The sequence below is a fragment of the Somniosus microcephalus genome, chromosome 1, assembly GCF_052327205.1.
Source record: "Somniosus microcephalus isolate GS21.2 chromosome 1, FLI_Smic_1.0, whole genome shotgun sequence".
In the NCBI taxonomy this organism is placed as follows: domain Eukaryota; kingdom Metazoa; phylum Chordata; class Chondrichthyes; order Squaliformes; family Somniosidae; genus Somniosus; species Somniosus microcephalus.
The window spans coordinates 264,693,523-264,711,692 of record NC_140987.1 but is presented as its reverse complement, the minus strand read 5'-3'; the positions used below and the strand labels follow the sequence as shown (position 1 = coordinate 264,711,692).

At 48.0% G+C, this 18,170-nt stretch overlaps 2 protein-coding genes across 2 annotated transcripts in view; both read left to right on the top strand.

Annotated features, from left to right (window-relative positions):
- Positions 1-7,368, top strand: part of grin3a (glutamate receptor, ionotropic, N-methyl-D-aspartate 3A) — a 286,032-nt gene extending 278,664 nt beyond the window's left edge. Inside the window, exon 9 of the mRNA XM_085993338.1 lies at positions 6,150-7,368. Within this exon, the coding sequence (XP_085849464.1) occupies positions 6,150-6,486 (337 nt within the window). The 3' untranslated portion in view covers positions 6,487-7,368. The remainder of the gene's footprint in view (positions 1-6,149) is intronic.
- Positions 6,940-14,856, top strand: LOC147124792 (uncharacterized). Its single transcript, XM_085984721.1, is given in 5 exon segments — positions 6,940-6,994; positions 9,359-9,446; positions 9,448-9,512; positions 9,721-9,815; positions 14,833-14,856. Coding segments are annotated over 5 exon segments (327 nt in total).
- The last annotated feature ends 3,314 nt before the right edge of the window (positions 14,857-18,170 follow it).

Genomic DNA, 18,170 nt, shown 5'->3' with positions numbered 1-18,170 from the left:
TATCGATTCCCGGCCACCACACAAACGCCCTGGCTAGGCTCTTCATTTTTACCCCTCCCAGATGACCCTCATGAAGCTCATTGAGTACTCTATCTCTCAACTTGGGTGGAATTACCACTCGGGATCCACACATCAAGGTTCCCCGGCACACTGACAGCTGTTCCCTCCTTGGCGAGAATGCTGGCAACAGTGAGTCGCCATATGCTGGCCATCCCTTCACCGTCAAATCATAGACCCGAGAAAGTGTCGGGTCATTTCGGGTTTCCTTCTCAATACTTGCGTTTGTAACAGGCAAACATTCGACTATGGTCGCATGGAATATCTCCACCGGGTCCACTGCAGGTGCTTCTTCCACCGTAGGCAACAGTAGGCGTGACAGCCCATCAGCGTTTCCATGTTGTTTCGTACCTTTGTACTCTATGTCATACTGATATGCCCCTAGAAAAAGTGACCATCTTTGCAGCCGTTGCGCCGTCATCACTGGAATGCCCTTCTTTGGGTTAAAAATTGAGACCAGGGGTTGATGATCAGTCAGTAGGGTGAATTTCTGCCCGTGCAGATAGTGATTGAACTTCTTCACCCCCCACACCAGGCTGAGGGCCTCCCTGTCAATCTGGGCGTAGTTACACTCGGCTGAGGTTAGCGAGCGCGATGCAAAGGCTATTGGCCTCTCTGAACCGTTTGTGTGACAGCACCACTCCAATGCCGTAAGGTGACGCATCACATGCCAACCGAATCGGTAGTGTTGGGTTGTAGTGGGCCAATACTTCTTTTGAAGTGATTTGGCATTTACATTCCTGAAAGGTACGCTTACACTCATCACTCCATTTCCATGTTACACCAGTTTGAAGGAGGGCGTTCAGTGGGTGCAGAATTGTAGATAAATTCGGCAAGAACTTATGGTAGTAGTTCACCAACCCGAGGAACGACCTCAGTTGCGACACATTTTCTGGTGCTGGAGCCTTGACTACAGCCTCAATCTTGTCCGGCGACTTATGCAACCCTTCCTCATCAATCATGTGGCCACAATACGAGATTTGTCTCCTGAAGAACTCGCATTTGGGACGGTTGGGTCATAGCCCATGTTCCTGTAATCTCGTGAGCACCTGTTCCAGGTTGGCAAGGTGTTCATTGTCATTTTCGCCCGTAACCAGGATGTCGTCCAAATAATACTGGGTCCCCGGGATCCCTTGCAGGACTTGTTCCATTGCCCTCTGCCACATAGCCGGGGCCGATGCTACCCCAAATACCAGTCGATTGTACTGGTAAAGGCCTTTGTGAGTGTTTATCGTGAGGTATTTCCTAGATGCTTCTTCCACCTCCATTTGTAGATACGCTTGAGCCAGATCAATCTTTGTAAAACGTTTCCCTCCAGATAGTGAGGCGAAAATATCTTCTATCCGCGGAAGCGGATACTGTACTGTGTGCAGGACTGGGTTCACAGTCACCTTGAAGTCCCCACAGATGCGAACCTTCCTTGGCTCCCCAGGTGTGCTGCTCAATGCTTTCTTCATTACAGGAACGATGGGTGTGGCCCACTCACTCCAGTCCACCTTAGACAGCACCCCCGAACGCTCCAGACTCTCCAGTTCAGCTTCCACAGCTGGGCGTATCGCGTATGGCACCGGTCTGGCCTTGAAAAATTTTGGGGTTGCGTTATCCTCAATCTTTATGGTTGCCTTTACTCCTTTTAGAGTCCCAAGTCCTTGTTGGAACACCTCTTCCGGGTCAGATAGAATTTGTGACAGACGTCCAGGTGCGACATCATCATCTTTTTTGTCAGTCACAGTTAGTGCCAGAATGGAATGCCAATCCAATTGTAGTCTTCGGATCCATTCACGTCCCAATAATGGTGGTCCTCCATCTCGTAGTATATACATGTATAGTTTCTGTGTTTCCTTTCCGTTATATTCAACTGGCACCCTTATTTTTCCTCTGGGGTAGACCTTTTGCCCCGTGTATGTCTTCAATACAATGGACGTGTCCTTTAAGGGTATGTGTGAGAATAGCCGCTCATAGTCTCGTCGATTCATGACAGTTAGGGCTGATCCTGTGTCTAATTCCATCTTCACTGGGGACCCTGCTATCATGAGGGTGACCCAAATGGTTCGGTGATCTTCTTTTGCGATCACGTTGTGTAACTTTAAACAACTTAGTCGCCTGCTCCCGGAGTCCTTATCACTCTCCTGATCTTCTGAACTACTATCTGTCAGTTTCCTTACTTTCCTGTACTGTTCCTTAGTAGTTCTTGTCGTGTTGGTCTTCTTTCCCGACCTGCAGACTCTTGCTATATGTCCCATTTTCCCGCATTGCCTGCATATTTTGTCTTTAAACCAGCAGTCCTTCTGCTCATGGGTTGTTCTGCCGCAGCGATAGCACTTTTCGGCTCCATACGCCATTTCGTTCGCGCTGTATTCTTGTGGTTTCTGTTGTATTTCCGCAGCTCCCCGTGCTGCTGCTTCGTAGGATACTGCCACGCTGAAAGCCTGTTCTAGCGTCAGGTCCTTTTTTGAAAGTAGTCGTTTCTGGGTTCCTTCACTCTGGAGCCCGCAGACAAACTTATCCCGTAAGGTGTCTGCCAGTCCTGCTCCGAACTGGCAGTGCTTCGATAACTTGCGTAGTTCCGTAAGATAGTCAGCATTGCTCTCATCTTTGTGCTGGTTTCTTTTATGGAACTTGAATCTTTCTGCTATCAGCAGTGGTGTAGGGCTTAGATGTTCCTATAAGATATGAACAATCTCCTCAAAACTTTTCTCCATTGGTTTAGCTGGGGTAATTAAATTCCGCAATAGGCCGTACGTACTCGCACCCATCAGATTTAATAATACCGACGCCCTCTTTCCATCAGCCACCTCATTTGCCTTGCAGTACACTTCAATTCTTTCCACATACGTGGTCCAGTCTTCTACCTCGTTGTCGAAAGCAGTGATACTGCCACTTTTCGGCATCTTGGGCGATTTAAAATGGCGCCTCCCGCGCTTTTGCTTCTTCCCCAATGGAATAAAATGGCGCCTCCCGCGCTTTTGCTTCTTCCCCAACTGCCACGCTGCTCCTACCGATCTACGGGGTAATGGCGGCGACCCGCAGCTTCGGCGCGTCTCGCTTTCCTTCCCCCCCCCCCCGTTTAGTTTTTCTCCGCTGTCCTGTTCTCGAGCACCGACCGCACCCTGTGCGCTCCACCCTCTCTCTCTTGTTTTCTTTTCCCGGCGACGCTGCGCGGCCCGATTTGTAGAGCCGCTCGATCGAGCTTGAGCCCACCGCAGTCCGGAAGGGTCAGCGCGCTACCTGCTACCAGCACGATTCGCTGGAACCACAGTCTCTCCCGCAATTCTCCAAACACCGATGGATTCTTTGGGCGGTTGCCCTCGGTCGACGCCCGTTGCTCAGACTACGACCTTCCAGGACCTTCCTTTCAGGCGAGATCCCCGTGAGATGATGCCACACTGCAGGTGAGTTCAAACTTACTCGTCGCCACTGTAAAGTCCGCGCCTCAATAATACACGGACTTCGGGAGAACAGTTTAACAGGTACTTTACTGAACAAGAGGCAGCTTGAAACTGAAACTACAGAAGCCTGCTAGGGCCTTTTATACAGGGGTGGTCACTGCCGGTACTGCAGTCTAAGACCAGTTATTCCCTTAAAGGTACATACACAACAATAACCTTGTCAAACATATTTTTAAATAGCACATACAGTGCAGAATTGTTTAACTTTGAGCTGTTTTCCTGTTTGAGATTCAGTCAGAGTTGATGTCACATTTCCTGTTAACTGCTCCCATTGAATTTTTTCATTCATATCTATATCATGTGACAGAAAGAGGGTTTATTGAGAAATAGTACTCTATGTTGTCCAGTGGTATCATAGTCGTACTCACATTAGAAAGAAATATCGGACTGTTAATTGGATTTAATGTTGTCACTACAAAAGGTGCTTTTTCTGGTTGCATTATTTTCTAGTTGCCTTTGAATTACTAAACAGCAACAACTTGCATTTATATAGCACCTTAACGTAGAAAAATGTCCCAAGGCGCTTCACAGGAGCGTTATCAGACAGAATTTGGCACCGAGCCACATAAATATTAGGACAGGTGACCAAAAGCTAGGTCAAAGAGGTAGGTGTTAAGGAGTGACTTAAAGGAAGAGAGGTGGAGCGGTTTAGGGAGGGAATTCCAGGGCTTAGGGCCTAGGCAGCTGAAGGCACGGCCGCCAATGGTGGAGCGAAGGTAATCAGGGATGTCCAAGAGGCCAGAATTGGAGGAGCGCAGAGTTCTCAGAGGGTTGAGGGCTGTAGAAGGTTATGGAGATAGGAAGAGGAATCATAGAATGGTTACAGCACAGAAGGAGGCCATTTGGCCCGTCGAGCCCATGCCGTCTCTCTGCAAGAGAACTTCAGCAAGTCCCACCCACCGCCCTTTCCCCGTAGCCCTGCAAATGTTTTTCCTTCAGGTAGTCATCCAATTTCCTTTTGAAAGCCACGATTGAATCTGCCTCCACCACCCTTTCAGGCAGTGCATTCCAGATCACAACCACTCGCTGCGTAAAAAAGTTTTTCCTCATGTCACCTTTGGTTCTTCTGCCAATCTGCTTAAATCTGTGTCCTCTGGTTCTCGACCCTTCCGCCAATGGGAACAGTTTCTCTCTATCTCCTCCGTCTAGACCCCTCATGATTTTGAACACCTCTATCAAATCTCCTCTCAACCTTCTCTGCTCTAAGGAGAACAACCCCAGCTTCTCCAGTCTATCCACGTAACTGAAGTCCCTCATCCCTAGAGCCATTCTTTTCTGCACCTTCTCTAAAGGCCTGGACATCCTTCCTAAAGTGCGGTGCCCAGAATTGGACACAATACTCCAGTTGAGGCCGAACCAGTGTTTTATAAAGGTTCATCATAACTTCCTTGTTTTTATACGCTATGCCTGTATTTATTAAGCCCAGGATCCCGTATGCTTTTTTAACTGCTTTCTCAGCCTGCCCTGCCACCTTCAACAATTTGTGCACATATACGCCCAGGTGTCTCTGTTCATGCATCCCATTTAGGATTGTACCCTTTAGTTTATATTGCATGTCCTCGTTCTTCCTACCAAAATGTATCACTTTGCACTTTTCTAAGTTAAATTTCATCTGCCACGTGTCCACCCGTTCCACCAGCCTGTCTATGTCTTCTTGAAGTCTATCACTATCCTCCTCACTGTTCACTATACTTTCAAGTTTTGTTTCATCTGCAAATTTTGAAATTGTGCCCTGTACACCCAAGTCCAAGTCATTAATCTATATCAATAAAAGCAGTGGTCCAAGTACCGACCCCTGGGGAACACCACTGTATATCTTCCTCCAGTCACGGTATGGTACGGCAGCTGTAGCTCCCATGACCGGAAAGCCCTGCAGCGGGTAGTCAAAACTGCCCAACGCATTACCGGCACCCGGCTACCGACCATAGAACATATATATCAGAAACGCTGCCTACGGAGGGCACGGTCCATCATCAAAGACCCTACCCACCCCAGCCACAGTCTGTTCGCCCTCCTACCATCTGGAAGACGCTACAGATGCATTCGCACCCGTACGACCAGATTTAGGAACAGCTTCTTTCCCAGGGCTGTCATCCTACTGAACTCCACAAGTAAACACTAAAGCCTGCACATCTGCCGATGCACTTTATTATGGTCATATTTATGCTAATATATATGTACAAATGTATGTTGAAATGTTTAAGTGTCCTAATCCAAATTGTACACTCTCGGGAGCCGCAAGCCTACATTTCGTTGTACTGCACTTGTGCACTAACAATGACAATAAAAGTTGATTTGATTTGATTTTTGATTTGAAACACAACCATTCACCACTACTCATTGTTTCCTGTCACTTAGCCCATTTTGAATCCATGCTGCCACTGTCCCTTTTAGTCCATGGGCTTCAACTTTACTGGCAAGCCTATTATGTGGCACTTTATCAATGCATTTTGGAAGTCCATGTACACCACATCAACAGCTTTGCCCTCATCAACCCTCTCTGTTACCTCATCAAAAACTCAATCGAGTGAAGCCTATGAATTATTCTACATGTATGCAAAAGTATTATATAGCAATACATTTCTTGTGCAGATGCCTCTTCAGTTTGGGTCTGACTTAAAACATTTTTTTTTTCATTTTCAGGTGCAACGTTGGAAATAACCAGCAAGTCGTGTGGAATACAGCCAGTCATGCGAATTGGAACAAACGGAGATGCATTTTGAAAGATGACCAACAGCCTGAAATGGATTTGAAACCCTGCCAGGCTGAGGACCTACCCCCAGTGGTGAAAGAGCTGCCTCTTGCCATCAATTCCAATGGCAAATCTGAACCCCTTGTGAAAGCCAGGTATTCAGTCATTCATGAGCTAACAGAACTGGAGAAACAGATTCAGCTGATCAAACAGGAACTGCAGAAAGCAATGAACAGGAAAAATGAACTGGAAGAGTATCAGAGAACAGTCAAGAACCCAGAATCATAAAACTAGAGCTGGCTGAAATACATGGCTGGGAAAGCAATGTTGTTTTTCTAAACTTTCTCACCCCTCTTTTTAGAATTGTCTTTGATATTAAAAAAAATGGATATAAAGCCAATTTCTCCCCAACAAATTCAGTTACTACCCTGTCCAAGCAGAGGAAGCTAAAATTTGCACATAATGACCAGAAGCCTGGACTGGCTCTTAATTTAATGTTTCTTTTTATCCAACTCAAAGAGTGAGGTTCACCAAGGTTAACAGAAGGGATACCAAAGACTGTCCAGTTAAAGGGAACTACTGTATCAAGAGCTGCTCAGTCATCTAAAAGTGTTCGTTTAACTCACGCAATTGGTGTGGCTCGCCCCAAAACCTCTCGATCCTCAGCTACGCACATCAGCATTCCTTCAAACAGGGATTAATTCTGGAATAAATAAATGTAGGATTTTACATTCTTTCCTGATGTGTAACAGGCTGGCACACTTTGTGGACTTCCATCTCGATAGTGCACACTACAGTAAGATTACAAATTGGACCACGGAAGCCCAAGTCTTTGGAGAAACACCAGATAGGACTAATGAGGTCCCTCAAGACTTTGTACAGAATGTTGTGCATTCGAAAGAGTGAAAGCATTAAATTGTTGTGTAGCTTTTCATGCAGACCTACCAGACAGTGGATGGGGCATGAATCTTTTCTGATACTTAGTCTATTGATGTTTTGCTGTCACGTTGTAATACAAAGTGGACACTCTTGGGAGTCATTAAATCATAGTGAAAACTGCAAATTTGTAAATGGTTTTGAAAGTAAAATCACGATTTGTACGAACACCGTTGTCTGCACAGATTCCCAACATTCTCACAAACTGTACTTGTAATGGGCCAGTTCAACTATTGCTATAAGCTCTTGATTCTGAAATAATTTTAAGTCCACTGCAAAGGGACTTGGGCAAAGAGAGGTGTCTCTGTGAGGCTGACAGCTGGGCACTGTTTCCCATGGGACTGATTCCCCCGGGCAGTGTTTCCCATGGGACTGATTCCCCGGACAGTGTCTCCCATGGGACTGATTCCCCGGGCAGTGTTTCCCATGGGACTGATTCCCCCGGGCAGTGTCTCCCATAGGACTGATTCCCCGGGCAGTGTCTCCCATGGGACTGATTCCCTGGGCAGTGTCTCCCATGGGACTGATTCCCCAGGCACTGTCTCCCATGGGACTGATTCCCTGGGCAGTGTCTCCCATGGGACTGATTCCCCCAGGCACTGTTTCCCATGGGACTGATTCCCCGGACAGTGTCTCCCATGGGACTGATTCCCCGGGCAGTGTCTCCCATGGGACTGATTCCCCGGGCAGTGTCTCCCATAGGACTGATTCCCCGGGCAGTGTCTCCCATGGGACTGATTCCCTGGGCAGTGTCTCCCATGGGACTGATTCCCCCGGGCACTGTCTCCCATGGGACTGATTCCCTGGGCAGTGTCTCCCATGGGACTGATTCCCCCGGGCACTGTCTCCCATGGGACTGATTCCCTGGGCACTGTCTCCCATGGGACTGATTCCCCCGGGCAGTGTCTCCCATGGGACTGATTCCCCGGGCAGTGTCTCCCATGGGACTGATTCCCCGGGCAGTGTCTCCCATGGGACTGATTCCCCAGGCAGTGTCTCCCATGGGACTGATTCCCCGGACAGTGTCTCCCATGGGACTGATTCCCCGGACAGTGTCTCCCATGGGACTGATTCCCTGGGCACTGTCTCCCATAGGACTGATTCCCCGGGCAGTGTCTCCCATGGGACTGATTCCCTGGGCACTGTCTCCCATGGGACTGATTCCCCGGACAGTGTCTCCCATGGGACTGATTCCCTGGGCACTGTCTCCCATGGGACTGATTCCCCAGGCAGTGTCTCCCATGGGACTGATTCCCCGGGCAGTGTCTCCCATGGGACTGATTCCCTGGGCACTGTCTCCCATGGGACTGATTCCCCGGACAGTGTCTCCCATGGGACTGATTCCCCGGGCAGTGTCTCCCATGGGACTGATTCCCCAGGCAGTGTCTCCCATGGGACTGATTCCCCGGACAGTGTCTCCCATGGGACTGATTCCCTGGGCACTGTCTCCCATGGGACTGATTCCCCGGACAGTGTCTCCCATGGGACTGATTCCCCGGACAGTGTCTCCCATGGGACTGATTCCCTGGGCAGTGTCTCCCATGGGACTGATTCCCCCGGGCACTGTCTCCCATGGGACTGATTCCCCAGGCAGTGTCTCCCATGGGACTGATTCCCTGGGCACTGTCTCCCATGGGACTGATTCCCCCGGGCAGTGTCTCCCATGGGACTGATTCCCTGGACAGTGTCTCCCATGGGACTGATTCCCTGGACAGTGTCTCCCATGGGACTGATTCCCCGGGCACTGTTTCCCATGGGACTGATTCCCCGGGCAGTGTCTCCCATGGGACTGATTCCCCGGGCAGTGTCTCCCATGGGACTGATTCCCCGGGCAGTGTCTCCCATAGGACTGATTCCCCAGGCAGTGTCTCCCATGGGACTGATTCCCCGGGCAGTGTCTCCCATGGGACTGATTCCCCAGGCAGTGTCTCCCATGGGACTGATTCCCCGGGCAGTGTCTCCCATGGGACTGATTCCCCTGGGCACTGTTTCCCATGGGACTGATTCCCCTGGGCACTGTTTCCCATGGGACTGATTCCCCGGGCAGTGTCTCCCATGGGACTGATTCCCCGGGCAGTGTCTCCCATGGGACTGATTCCCCTGGGCACTGTCTCCCATGGGACTGATTCCCCAGGCAGTGTCTCCCATGGGACTGATTCCCCGGGCAGTGTCTCCCATAGGACTGATTCCCTGGGCACTGTCTCCCATGGGACTGATTCCCCAGGCAGTGTCTCCCATGGGACTGATTCCCCAGGCAGTGTCTCCCATGGGACTGATTCCCCAGGCAGTGTCTCCCATGGGACTGATTCCCCTGGGCACTGTCTCCCATGGGACTGATTCCCCGGGCAGTGTCTCCCATGGGACTGATTCCCCGGGCAGTGTCTCCCATGGGACTGATTCCCCGGGCACTGTCTCCCATAGGACTGATTCCCCAGGCAGTGTCTCCCATGGGACTGATTCCCCAGGCAGTGTCTCCCATGGGACTGATTCCCCTGGGCACTGTCTCCCATGGGACTGATTCCCCAGGCAGTGTCTCCCATAGGACTGATTCCCCGGACAGTGTCTCCCATGGGACTGATTCCCCAGGCAGTGTCTCCCATGGGACTGATTCCCCGGGCAGTGTCTCCCATGGGACTGATTCCCCGGGCAGTGTCTCCCATGGGACTGATTCCCCGGGCAGTGTCTCCCATAGGACTGATTCCCCGGACAGTGTCTCCCATGGGACTGATTCCCCGGGCAGTGTCTCCCATGGGACTGATTCCCCGGGCAGTGTCTCCCATGGGACTGATTCCCCGGGCAGTGTCTCCCATGGGACTGATTCCCCGGGCAGTGTCTCCCATGGGACTGATTCCCCGGACAGTGTCTCCCATGGGACTGATTCCCCGGGCAGTGTCTCCCATGGGACTGATTCCCCGGACAGTGTCTCCCATGGGACTGATTCCCCGGGCAGTGTCTCCCATGGGACTGATTCCCCGGACAGTGTCTCCCATGGGACTGATTCCCCAGGCAGTGTCTCCCATGGGACTGATTCCCCGGACAGTGTCTCCCATAGGACTGATTCCCCAGGCACTGTCTCCCATAGGACTGATTCCCCAGGCAGTGTCTCCCATGGGACTGATTCCCCGGACAATGTCTCCCATAGGACTGATTCCCCAGGCAGTGTCTCCCATGGGACTGATTCCCCAGGCACTGTCTCCCATAGGACTGATTCCCCAGGCAGTGTCTCCCATGGGACTGATTCCCCAGGCAGTGTCTCCCATGGGACTGATTCCCCAGGCAGTGTCTCCCATAGGACTGATTCCCCGGGCAGTGTCTCCCATGGGACTGATTCCCCAGGCACTGTCTCCCATAGGACTGATTCCCCAGGCAGTGTCTCCCATGGGACTGATTCCCCAGGCACTGTCTCCCATGGGACTGATTCCCCGGACAGTGTCTCCCATGGGACTGATTCCCTGGACAGTGTCTCCCATGGGACTGATTCCCCGGGCAGTGTCTCCCATGGGACTGATTCCCCAGGCACTGTCTCCCATAGGACTGATTCCCTGGGCACTGTCTCCCATGGGACTGATTCCCCAGGCACTGTCTCCCATAGGACTGATTCCCCAGGCAGTGTCTCCCATGGGACTGATTCCCCAGGCACTGTCTCCCATAGGACTGATTCCCCAGGCAGTGTCTCCCATGGGACTGATTCCCCAGGCAGTGTCTCCCATGGGACTGATTCCCCGGACAGTGTCTCCCATGGGACTGATTCCCTGGACAGTGTCTCCCATGGGACTGATTCCCCGGACAGTGTCTCCCATGGGACTGATTCCCCCGGGCAGTGTCTCCCATGGGACTGATTCCCCGGACAGTGTCTCCCATGGGACTGATTCCCTGGACAGTGTCTCCCATGGGACTGATTCCCTGGACAGTGTCTCCCATAGGACTGATTCCCCGGGCAGTGTCTCCCATGGGACTGATTCCCCGGGCAGTGTCTCCCATGGGACTGATTCCCCGGACAGTGTCTCCCATGGGACTGATTCCCCAGGCACTGTCTCCCATAGGACTGATTCCCCGGGCAGTGTCTCCCATGGGACTGATTCCCCAGGCAGTGTCTCCCATGGGACTGATTCCCCAGGCACTGTCTCCCATAGGACTGATTCCCCGGGCAGTGTCTCCCATGGGACTGATTCCCCGGACAGTGTCTCCCATGGGACTGATTCCCCAGGCACTGTCTCCCATAGGACTGATTCCCCGGGCAGTGTCTCCCATGGGACTGATTCCCCGGACAGTGTCTCCCATGGGACTGATTCCCCGGGCAATGTCTGCCATGAGGGTAATTCCCCGGGCGCTGTCTCCTTTGAGGCCTATTCCCCCGCCAGTGTCCTTGACTAAATGTAGGATAGTTCCAGTAGCACCCAGAAGTTTTGGTTGGCAGTGTAAATAGATCACATTATTTGCTCACTATAGAAATAGAATTGTCATGATATAATTGGTGGAAAGTACAGGAAATTTCCACTAATATTCTCGCGGGGAGGTTTGTTAGTGCTGTTCGAGAGGGTTTAAACTAGCTTGGCAGCGGGATGGGCACCAGCATATAAGAGTAGAAAGGAGGAATAAGGTGCATAAAAGAGTGAGTATGTTGGATATTACTAGAGAAGAAAGTAGTATTAGAGGCGGAAGTAGTACCATATTAGAGAGGAGCAGACTAACAAAGACTACGAAAAATTCAAAAATGGGTTTAGAATGCATATACGTAAATGCACAAAGTGTGGTGAATAAGGTTGGTGAGCTACAAGCACAATTAGCCGTGTGGCAATATGATGTGGCAATAACGGAAACGTGGCGGCTTATAAGCAGTGAGGACTAGGCACTTAATATTCAAGGGTACAAGGTGTTCAGAAAAGATAGGGAAGGAGAAAAGGGAGGTGGGGTGGCAGTGCTGATTAAGGAAGATATTGTAGTATTGGAAAGGGAAGATGTTCTTGAGGGGACAAGGACAGAATCCATTTGGTTAGAGTTGAGGAGCAAAAAGGGTATTCTATAGGCCTCCAAATACTGAGAGGGAGGTAGAGGAGCAAATCTGCAAGGAAATCACAGAGATATGCAAGAGCTATAGAGTGGTGATATTGGGGGACTTTAATTACCCAAATATCGATTGGGATAATGCTAGGGTAAAGGGAAAGGAGGGGGAGGAAATTCGGAAATGTGTTCAGGAAAATTTCCTTGACCAGTATGTTCTTGGCCCAACTAGGAAGGAGGCATTGCTGGATCTGTTGCTGGGAAATGAGGTGGGCCAGGTCGACCAAGTGTCTGTGGGAGAACACTTCGGTACGAGTAATCATCGTATCACAAGATTTAGATTAGCACTGGAGAGGAGCAAGGAACAATCATGAGTGGAACTTCTAAACTGGAATAGGGCTACTATTTTCAATGGGATGCAAAAGGATCTAGCCAGGGTAAAATGGAACCAAAGACTGACAGGAAAAACTGTAACGGAACAATGGGTGATCTTTAAGGAGGAGGTGTTCCAAGTACAGGCTAGGTATATTCCAACAAGAGGGAAGGGTAAGGGAACCAAAGCAAGGGCTCCTTGGATGACAACGGAGATAGAGAAGATGATGAAGCAATATAAGAGGGTGTATGATGCATATCAGATGAATTCTTCAAGGGAGAACCAGACCAAATACAGTAAGTTGAGAGGGGAAGTAAAGATGAAAATAAGATTGGCAAAGAGAGAATATGAGAGTAGAATGGCGGTTAACATAAAAGCGAACCCAAAATCTTCTGTAAACAGTAAGCGGGTAGTAAGAGGCGGGGTGGGGCCTATTAGGGACAAAGAAGGTGATATATGCTTAGAGGCGCAGGGCAAGGCAAGGCTAGAATACGCAATGAGTACTTTGTATCGGTGTTTACTAAAGAGCTGGATGCTGACAAAATATCGGTAGAAGTGGAAAAGATAGAAGCAATGGAAGGGGTGAAAATTGATAGACAGGATGTACTAGAAAGGCTGGGTGTGCTTAGAGTGGATAAGTCGCCTGGTCCAGACGGCTTGCATCCCAGGTTGCTAAGGGAATTGGGGGAGGAGATAGCGGAAGCACTTGCCATAATTTTCCAATCTTCCCTAGATGCAGGGGAGGTGCCTGAGGATTGGAAAGTGGTAAATGTGACACCATTGTTCAAGAAAGGGTGTAAGGACAATCCTAGTAATTACAGGCCGGTCAGTTTAACACCAGTGGTGGGTAAAGTTTTAGAAACAATAATCAAGGAAAAAATTAACAGGCACTTGGAGAGGTTTAAACTAATTAAGGAGAGCCAATACGGATTTGTAAAAGACAGATCGTGTTTGACTAATCTAATTGAATTTTTTGATGAAGTAACAGGGAGGATTGATGAAGGGAATGGAATAGATGTTGTCTACATGGATTTTAGGAAGGCGTTTGACAAAGTACCACATAGAAGGCTGGTTAACAAAATTGATCTTCATGGAATAGGTGGGTCAGTGGCAGATTGGATAAGGAATTGGCTTAAGGACAGAAAACAGCGAGTTGTGGTAAATGGCTTTTTTTCAGACTGGAGGATGGTAGACAGTGGTGTTCCCCAAGGGTCAGTGCTGGGGCTACTGCTTTTTGTGATATATATAAATGACCTGGATATTGGAATACAGCGTAGAATTTCTAAATTTGCCGATGACAGCAAAATTGGGGGGGTGGCAAACAGTGAGGATGATACCAATCGACTGCAGCAGGGCATAGAAAGTCTAGCAGAATGGGCAGATAAGTGGCAGATGGAATTTAATACAGAGAAGTGTGAGGTACTGTATTTTGGCAGAAGGAACTGGGAGAGGCAATAGACAATGGCACAGTTTAAAGAGTGTGCAGGGACAGAGGGACCTGGGAGTTAATGTGCATAGGTCCCTGAAGGTGGCAGGGCATATTGAGGGAGTGGTTAGCAAAGCATATGGGATCTTGGGCTTCATAAATAGAGGTATTGAGTACAAAAGTAGAGAAGTTATGCTGAACCTTTATAAAGTGCTGGTTAGGCCACAACTGGAGTATTGCATCCAGTTCTGGTCACCACACTTTAGGAAGGATGTGAAGGCCCTTGAGAGGGTGCAGAGGAGATTTACCAGAATGGTTCTAGGGATCAGGGATCTTAGCTACAAGGACAGGTTGGAGAAGCTGGATTTGTTTCCATTAGAGCAAAAGATGTTGAGGGGTGATTTGATAGGAATGTACAAGATTATGACGGGTTTGGATAGGCTAGACGGGGAAAGGCTGTTCCCACTAGTTGATGGTACAAGGACTAGGGGACACAGATTTAAGTTTTTGGGCAAGAGATACAGGGGGGATGTGAGGAAAAACTTTTTTACGCAGCAAGTGGTGAGGACCTGGAACTCGCTGCCGACAGAAGTGGTGGAAACGGAGACACTCAATGTTTTCAAGGGGAGACTGGATAGGCACTTGAGGGAAATAAACTTGCAGGGCTACGGGGATAGAACAGGGGAATGGGACTGACTGGGTTGCTCCACAGAGAGCCAGCACGGACTCAATGGGCCGAATGGCCTCCTTCTGTGCCGTTATGACTCTGAAATGCCTATGACTTTATTTCCATCCAGTAAGTTTGACCAGAAGAGTATCTCGGAGCACTGGGAGTGTACTTCTAGTGACTAAGAGAAAAGTGATTATGCAGTTTTTACTTTGACCTTTTGCGTACTAGAGTATCAATTGTGTACTAACATAAAGATGGTAATTTTGACTTCGAGCGATCGTGTGCAACAGGCAATATTGGATCAGCCGCCCATTACACATCTCTCCCGATTTTCATTTTGTCGATTTCATTGGCGGATCCGATACTGCTCATTTTACACTATCGCCCAAAGTCAAAATTACCCCACAAAAGTTAAAAAGACTGCAATTAAGAAGTTTAAGAAATATTTTATGGCCCTGCACACTTTTGGAATTGGGCACTCTAACACTCATCAGAAACAGTTGTATAGATGTTAAATTATGAAAGCTTTCTTTACTCAAAGAGTTAAAATTGTCCATCGCTGTGAGGACTGATTAGTTCAGTGACTTAAGACACTGTCCTTTTACTTCTGGGTGCTGGGATGACAGTTTCCTTTCTCTGATAGCTGTAAGAAAAAAATAAACTTGCCTTTATATAGCACCTTTCATAACCTCAGGACGTGGGAGTCCCGCCTCCATCACGTCCCCATTGATAAATTCGAGCCCTTTATGTCCACCTGAGAATGCAGACGGGGCCTCGGTTTAATGTCTCATCTGAAAGACAGCACCTCCAACAGTGCAGCACTCCCTCAGTACTGCACTGGAGCGTCAGCCTAGATTTTTGTGCTCAAGTCTCTGGAGTGGGACTTGAATCCACAATCTTTTCACTCAGAGGCAAGAGTGCTACCAACTCAGCCATGGCTGACACTGAGTTTCAAGTGAAATGAGTTTGGGCGGTCTCGAGTGAATGTGAGTCCCCAGCACAAATTGGCACTAAAGTGGCAATCTCACTTAAACAGATCTTGAGATGTAAGCAATCAACATGTCACATAAGTGGGCAAAGAAACATTGAGGTTAATTTTCATCTTCACCGCCTGGACGGTTGACTGGCAGAGCTGATCACCTGCCTGTTAAAGAACCTGCCCAACATTCATTTCCATTTCAAGCAGTGTTCAGAGATCTATGAATTTAACCTGCACTGTGCCTGGCTTGGGAACAGTAGCATAGTGTTAATGTTACTGGATTAGTAATCCAGAGGTCGCGACTAATTAATCCTGTGAGATGAATAGTTCAATTCCCACCACGGCAGCTGGGGAATTTAAATTCAGTTAATTAAGTAAATCTGGAATAAAAGACTAGTGACCATGAAATTACTGGATTGTCATAAAAACCCATTCCCTAATGTCCTTTAGGGGAGTAAATCTGCTGTCCTTACCTGGTGTGGCCTATATGTGACTCCAGTCCCACAGCAATGTGGTTGACTCTTAACTGCCCTCTGAAATGGCCTAGCAAGCCACTCAAGGACAATTAGGGATGGGCAAAAAATGTCGGCATTGCCAGTGATGCCCACATCCTGTGAATGAATAAAAAAAACTACAGATACCAAAGCACTGGCATTCCATCCTTACACCTTGCTGGGCAAATAATGTTCTCTTAAAAGTTAAAAGTGGCAAAAAAAAGCATGTAGTAATAGATTAGTGTAAAAATGTGTCTTTTTTAGTGGGATGTGGGCTTCGCTGGCAAGGCCCTAGTTGCCCTTGAGAAGGTGGTGGTGAGCCGCCGATTGAACCGCTGCAGTTCATGTGGTGAAGGTCCTTTCACAGTGCTGTTGGGTACAACTGAGTGGAAAGCTTGTACAAACTAGATTGCTGTGGGATCTGTTGGAAAATACTTGGGCCACCTTTTCACCACTGACCTTTCTAATAAGATCCATTCTTCTGCATCGTTTTACTAAGTAACTAGCTGAAGTATGCAGAGAGAGAGGAATGCAATTAGTCTTCAAAACTGTGTAAAAGGTTCAACTGGAGGGAAATAAAGGATGAAGCCCAAGATAAGCAAATATAGGAGCAGTAGTAAAGACCATATACTAGGAACTTCTAACAGACTGCATTATATGTGCCAGTGCAGGTCTGGTGTTTGGGCCTACTTAACAGCAGGACATTAAAAAGTCATTGTAAAGTAGTATTTGAACGCTGCATGCATTTCCTTTTAATAACGTACTGTAAGGATCCACAGTGCTATATAATTGCCAAAAGCCACTGTTTTTGATTCAATAGCCACAACCTTCTATAATGATATGCAAACAGTGGGGTATAAATTGTATAACTATGGCCTGTAAGTGTACTGAACCTTTCAGGGTAGAAACATTTTTGAACACCTTATTTTACAACTTAAAGCTAATTCGTAAATATGTTAAAAAATATATATATTTTTATAGATTTCTAAATTGTAATTTTAATAACGCATTAGCAGTAGATGTATTAATTATTTTGCACCTAAAGGTCATGCACAGTGAAAACAATCTCCCCATCAGAGCAACGGTAGGTGAGTGATTCCATACTGAGGGATATGAGAAAGGTTAAAACTTCCCCTGTATTGCTCACACAATGTAAAGTGGGTCAGAGGTGAGCATTTCACACTAATCTTCACAAACTCATTCGACTGTCCATTTCAGGTGTGAGCATCACGTCAGGCTCATTCCCATTCCCCGTCAGCAAACCCATCACTGTTCAGCATGGCTACCCGAATTGCTACAGGATCTGTCCATGTGGGATTTGACACAAAAGATTTTATGAATTCTAAATGAAAACAAATGAATCGTGCCGCTTTCCCTGGTGACAGTGATTTATGTCATTGCTTTTGGATGCCTGGACAAATGTCTGCTGGGCTCATTGCTACTGCTTAAATATTCCTGTTTAAGCACTGAGCAAAGATACAGCAGCGCCTCAGGCATGGTTTTAAACTAATTATACAGCTGACCATGGATTTTACAATAGCATAGTTTACTGTGATTTTTTTGCAATTGGTGTGATGGTTTGGAAATGGGCATTCATAGAGAACTGTGCAGAGTTCTGGTCTCCTTATTACTAAAAGGATATAGAAGCACTGGTGAAAGTGCAAAAAAGATTTACAAGGATGATACCAGAACTGAGAGGGTACAACTACCAGGAAAGACTGAACAGGCTGGCGCTCTTTTCTCTAGAAACAAGAAGACTGAGAGGTTGTTAAAATTATGAAGGGGTTCGATGGGGTAGACGTAAAGAAGATGCTTCCAAATGTGGGGTGGGCGGGGGGTGAGTCCAAAACTAGGGGTCATAAATATAAGATCGTTATTAATAAATCCAATAACAAATTCAGGAGAAACGTCTTTACCCAGCGAGTGGTGAGAATGTGGAACTCGCTACTACGTGAAGTGGCATAGCTGCATTTAAGGGGAAGCTAGATAAAATGACTTGTTTCTGTGCTATAAAATTTTATGTAATATTTTCTAATGTCACAATAATGCTGTTACATCTCAACGTAAGATAAAACCCACTCGCCAGTATTTTT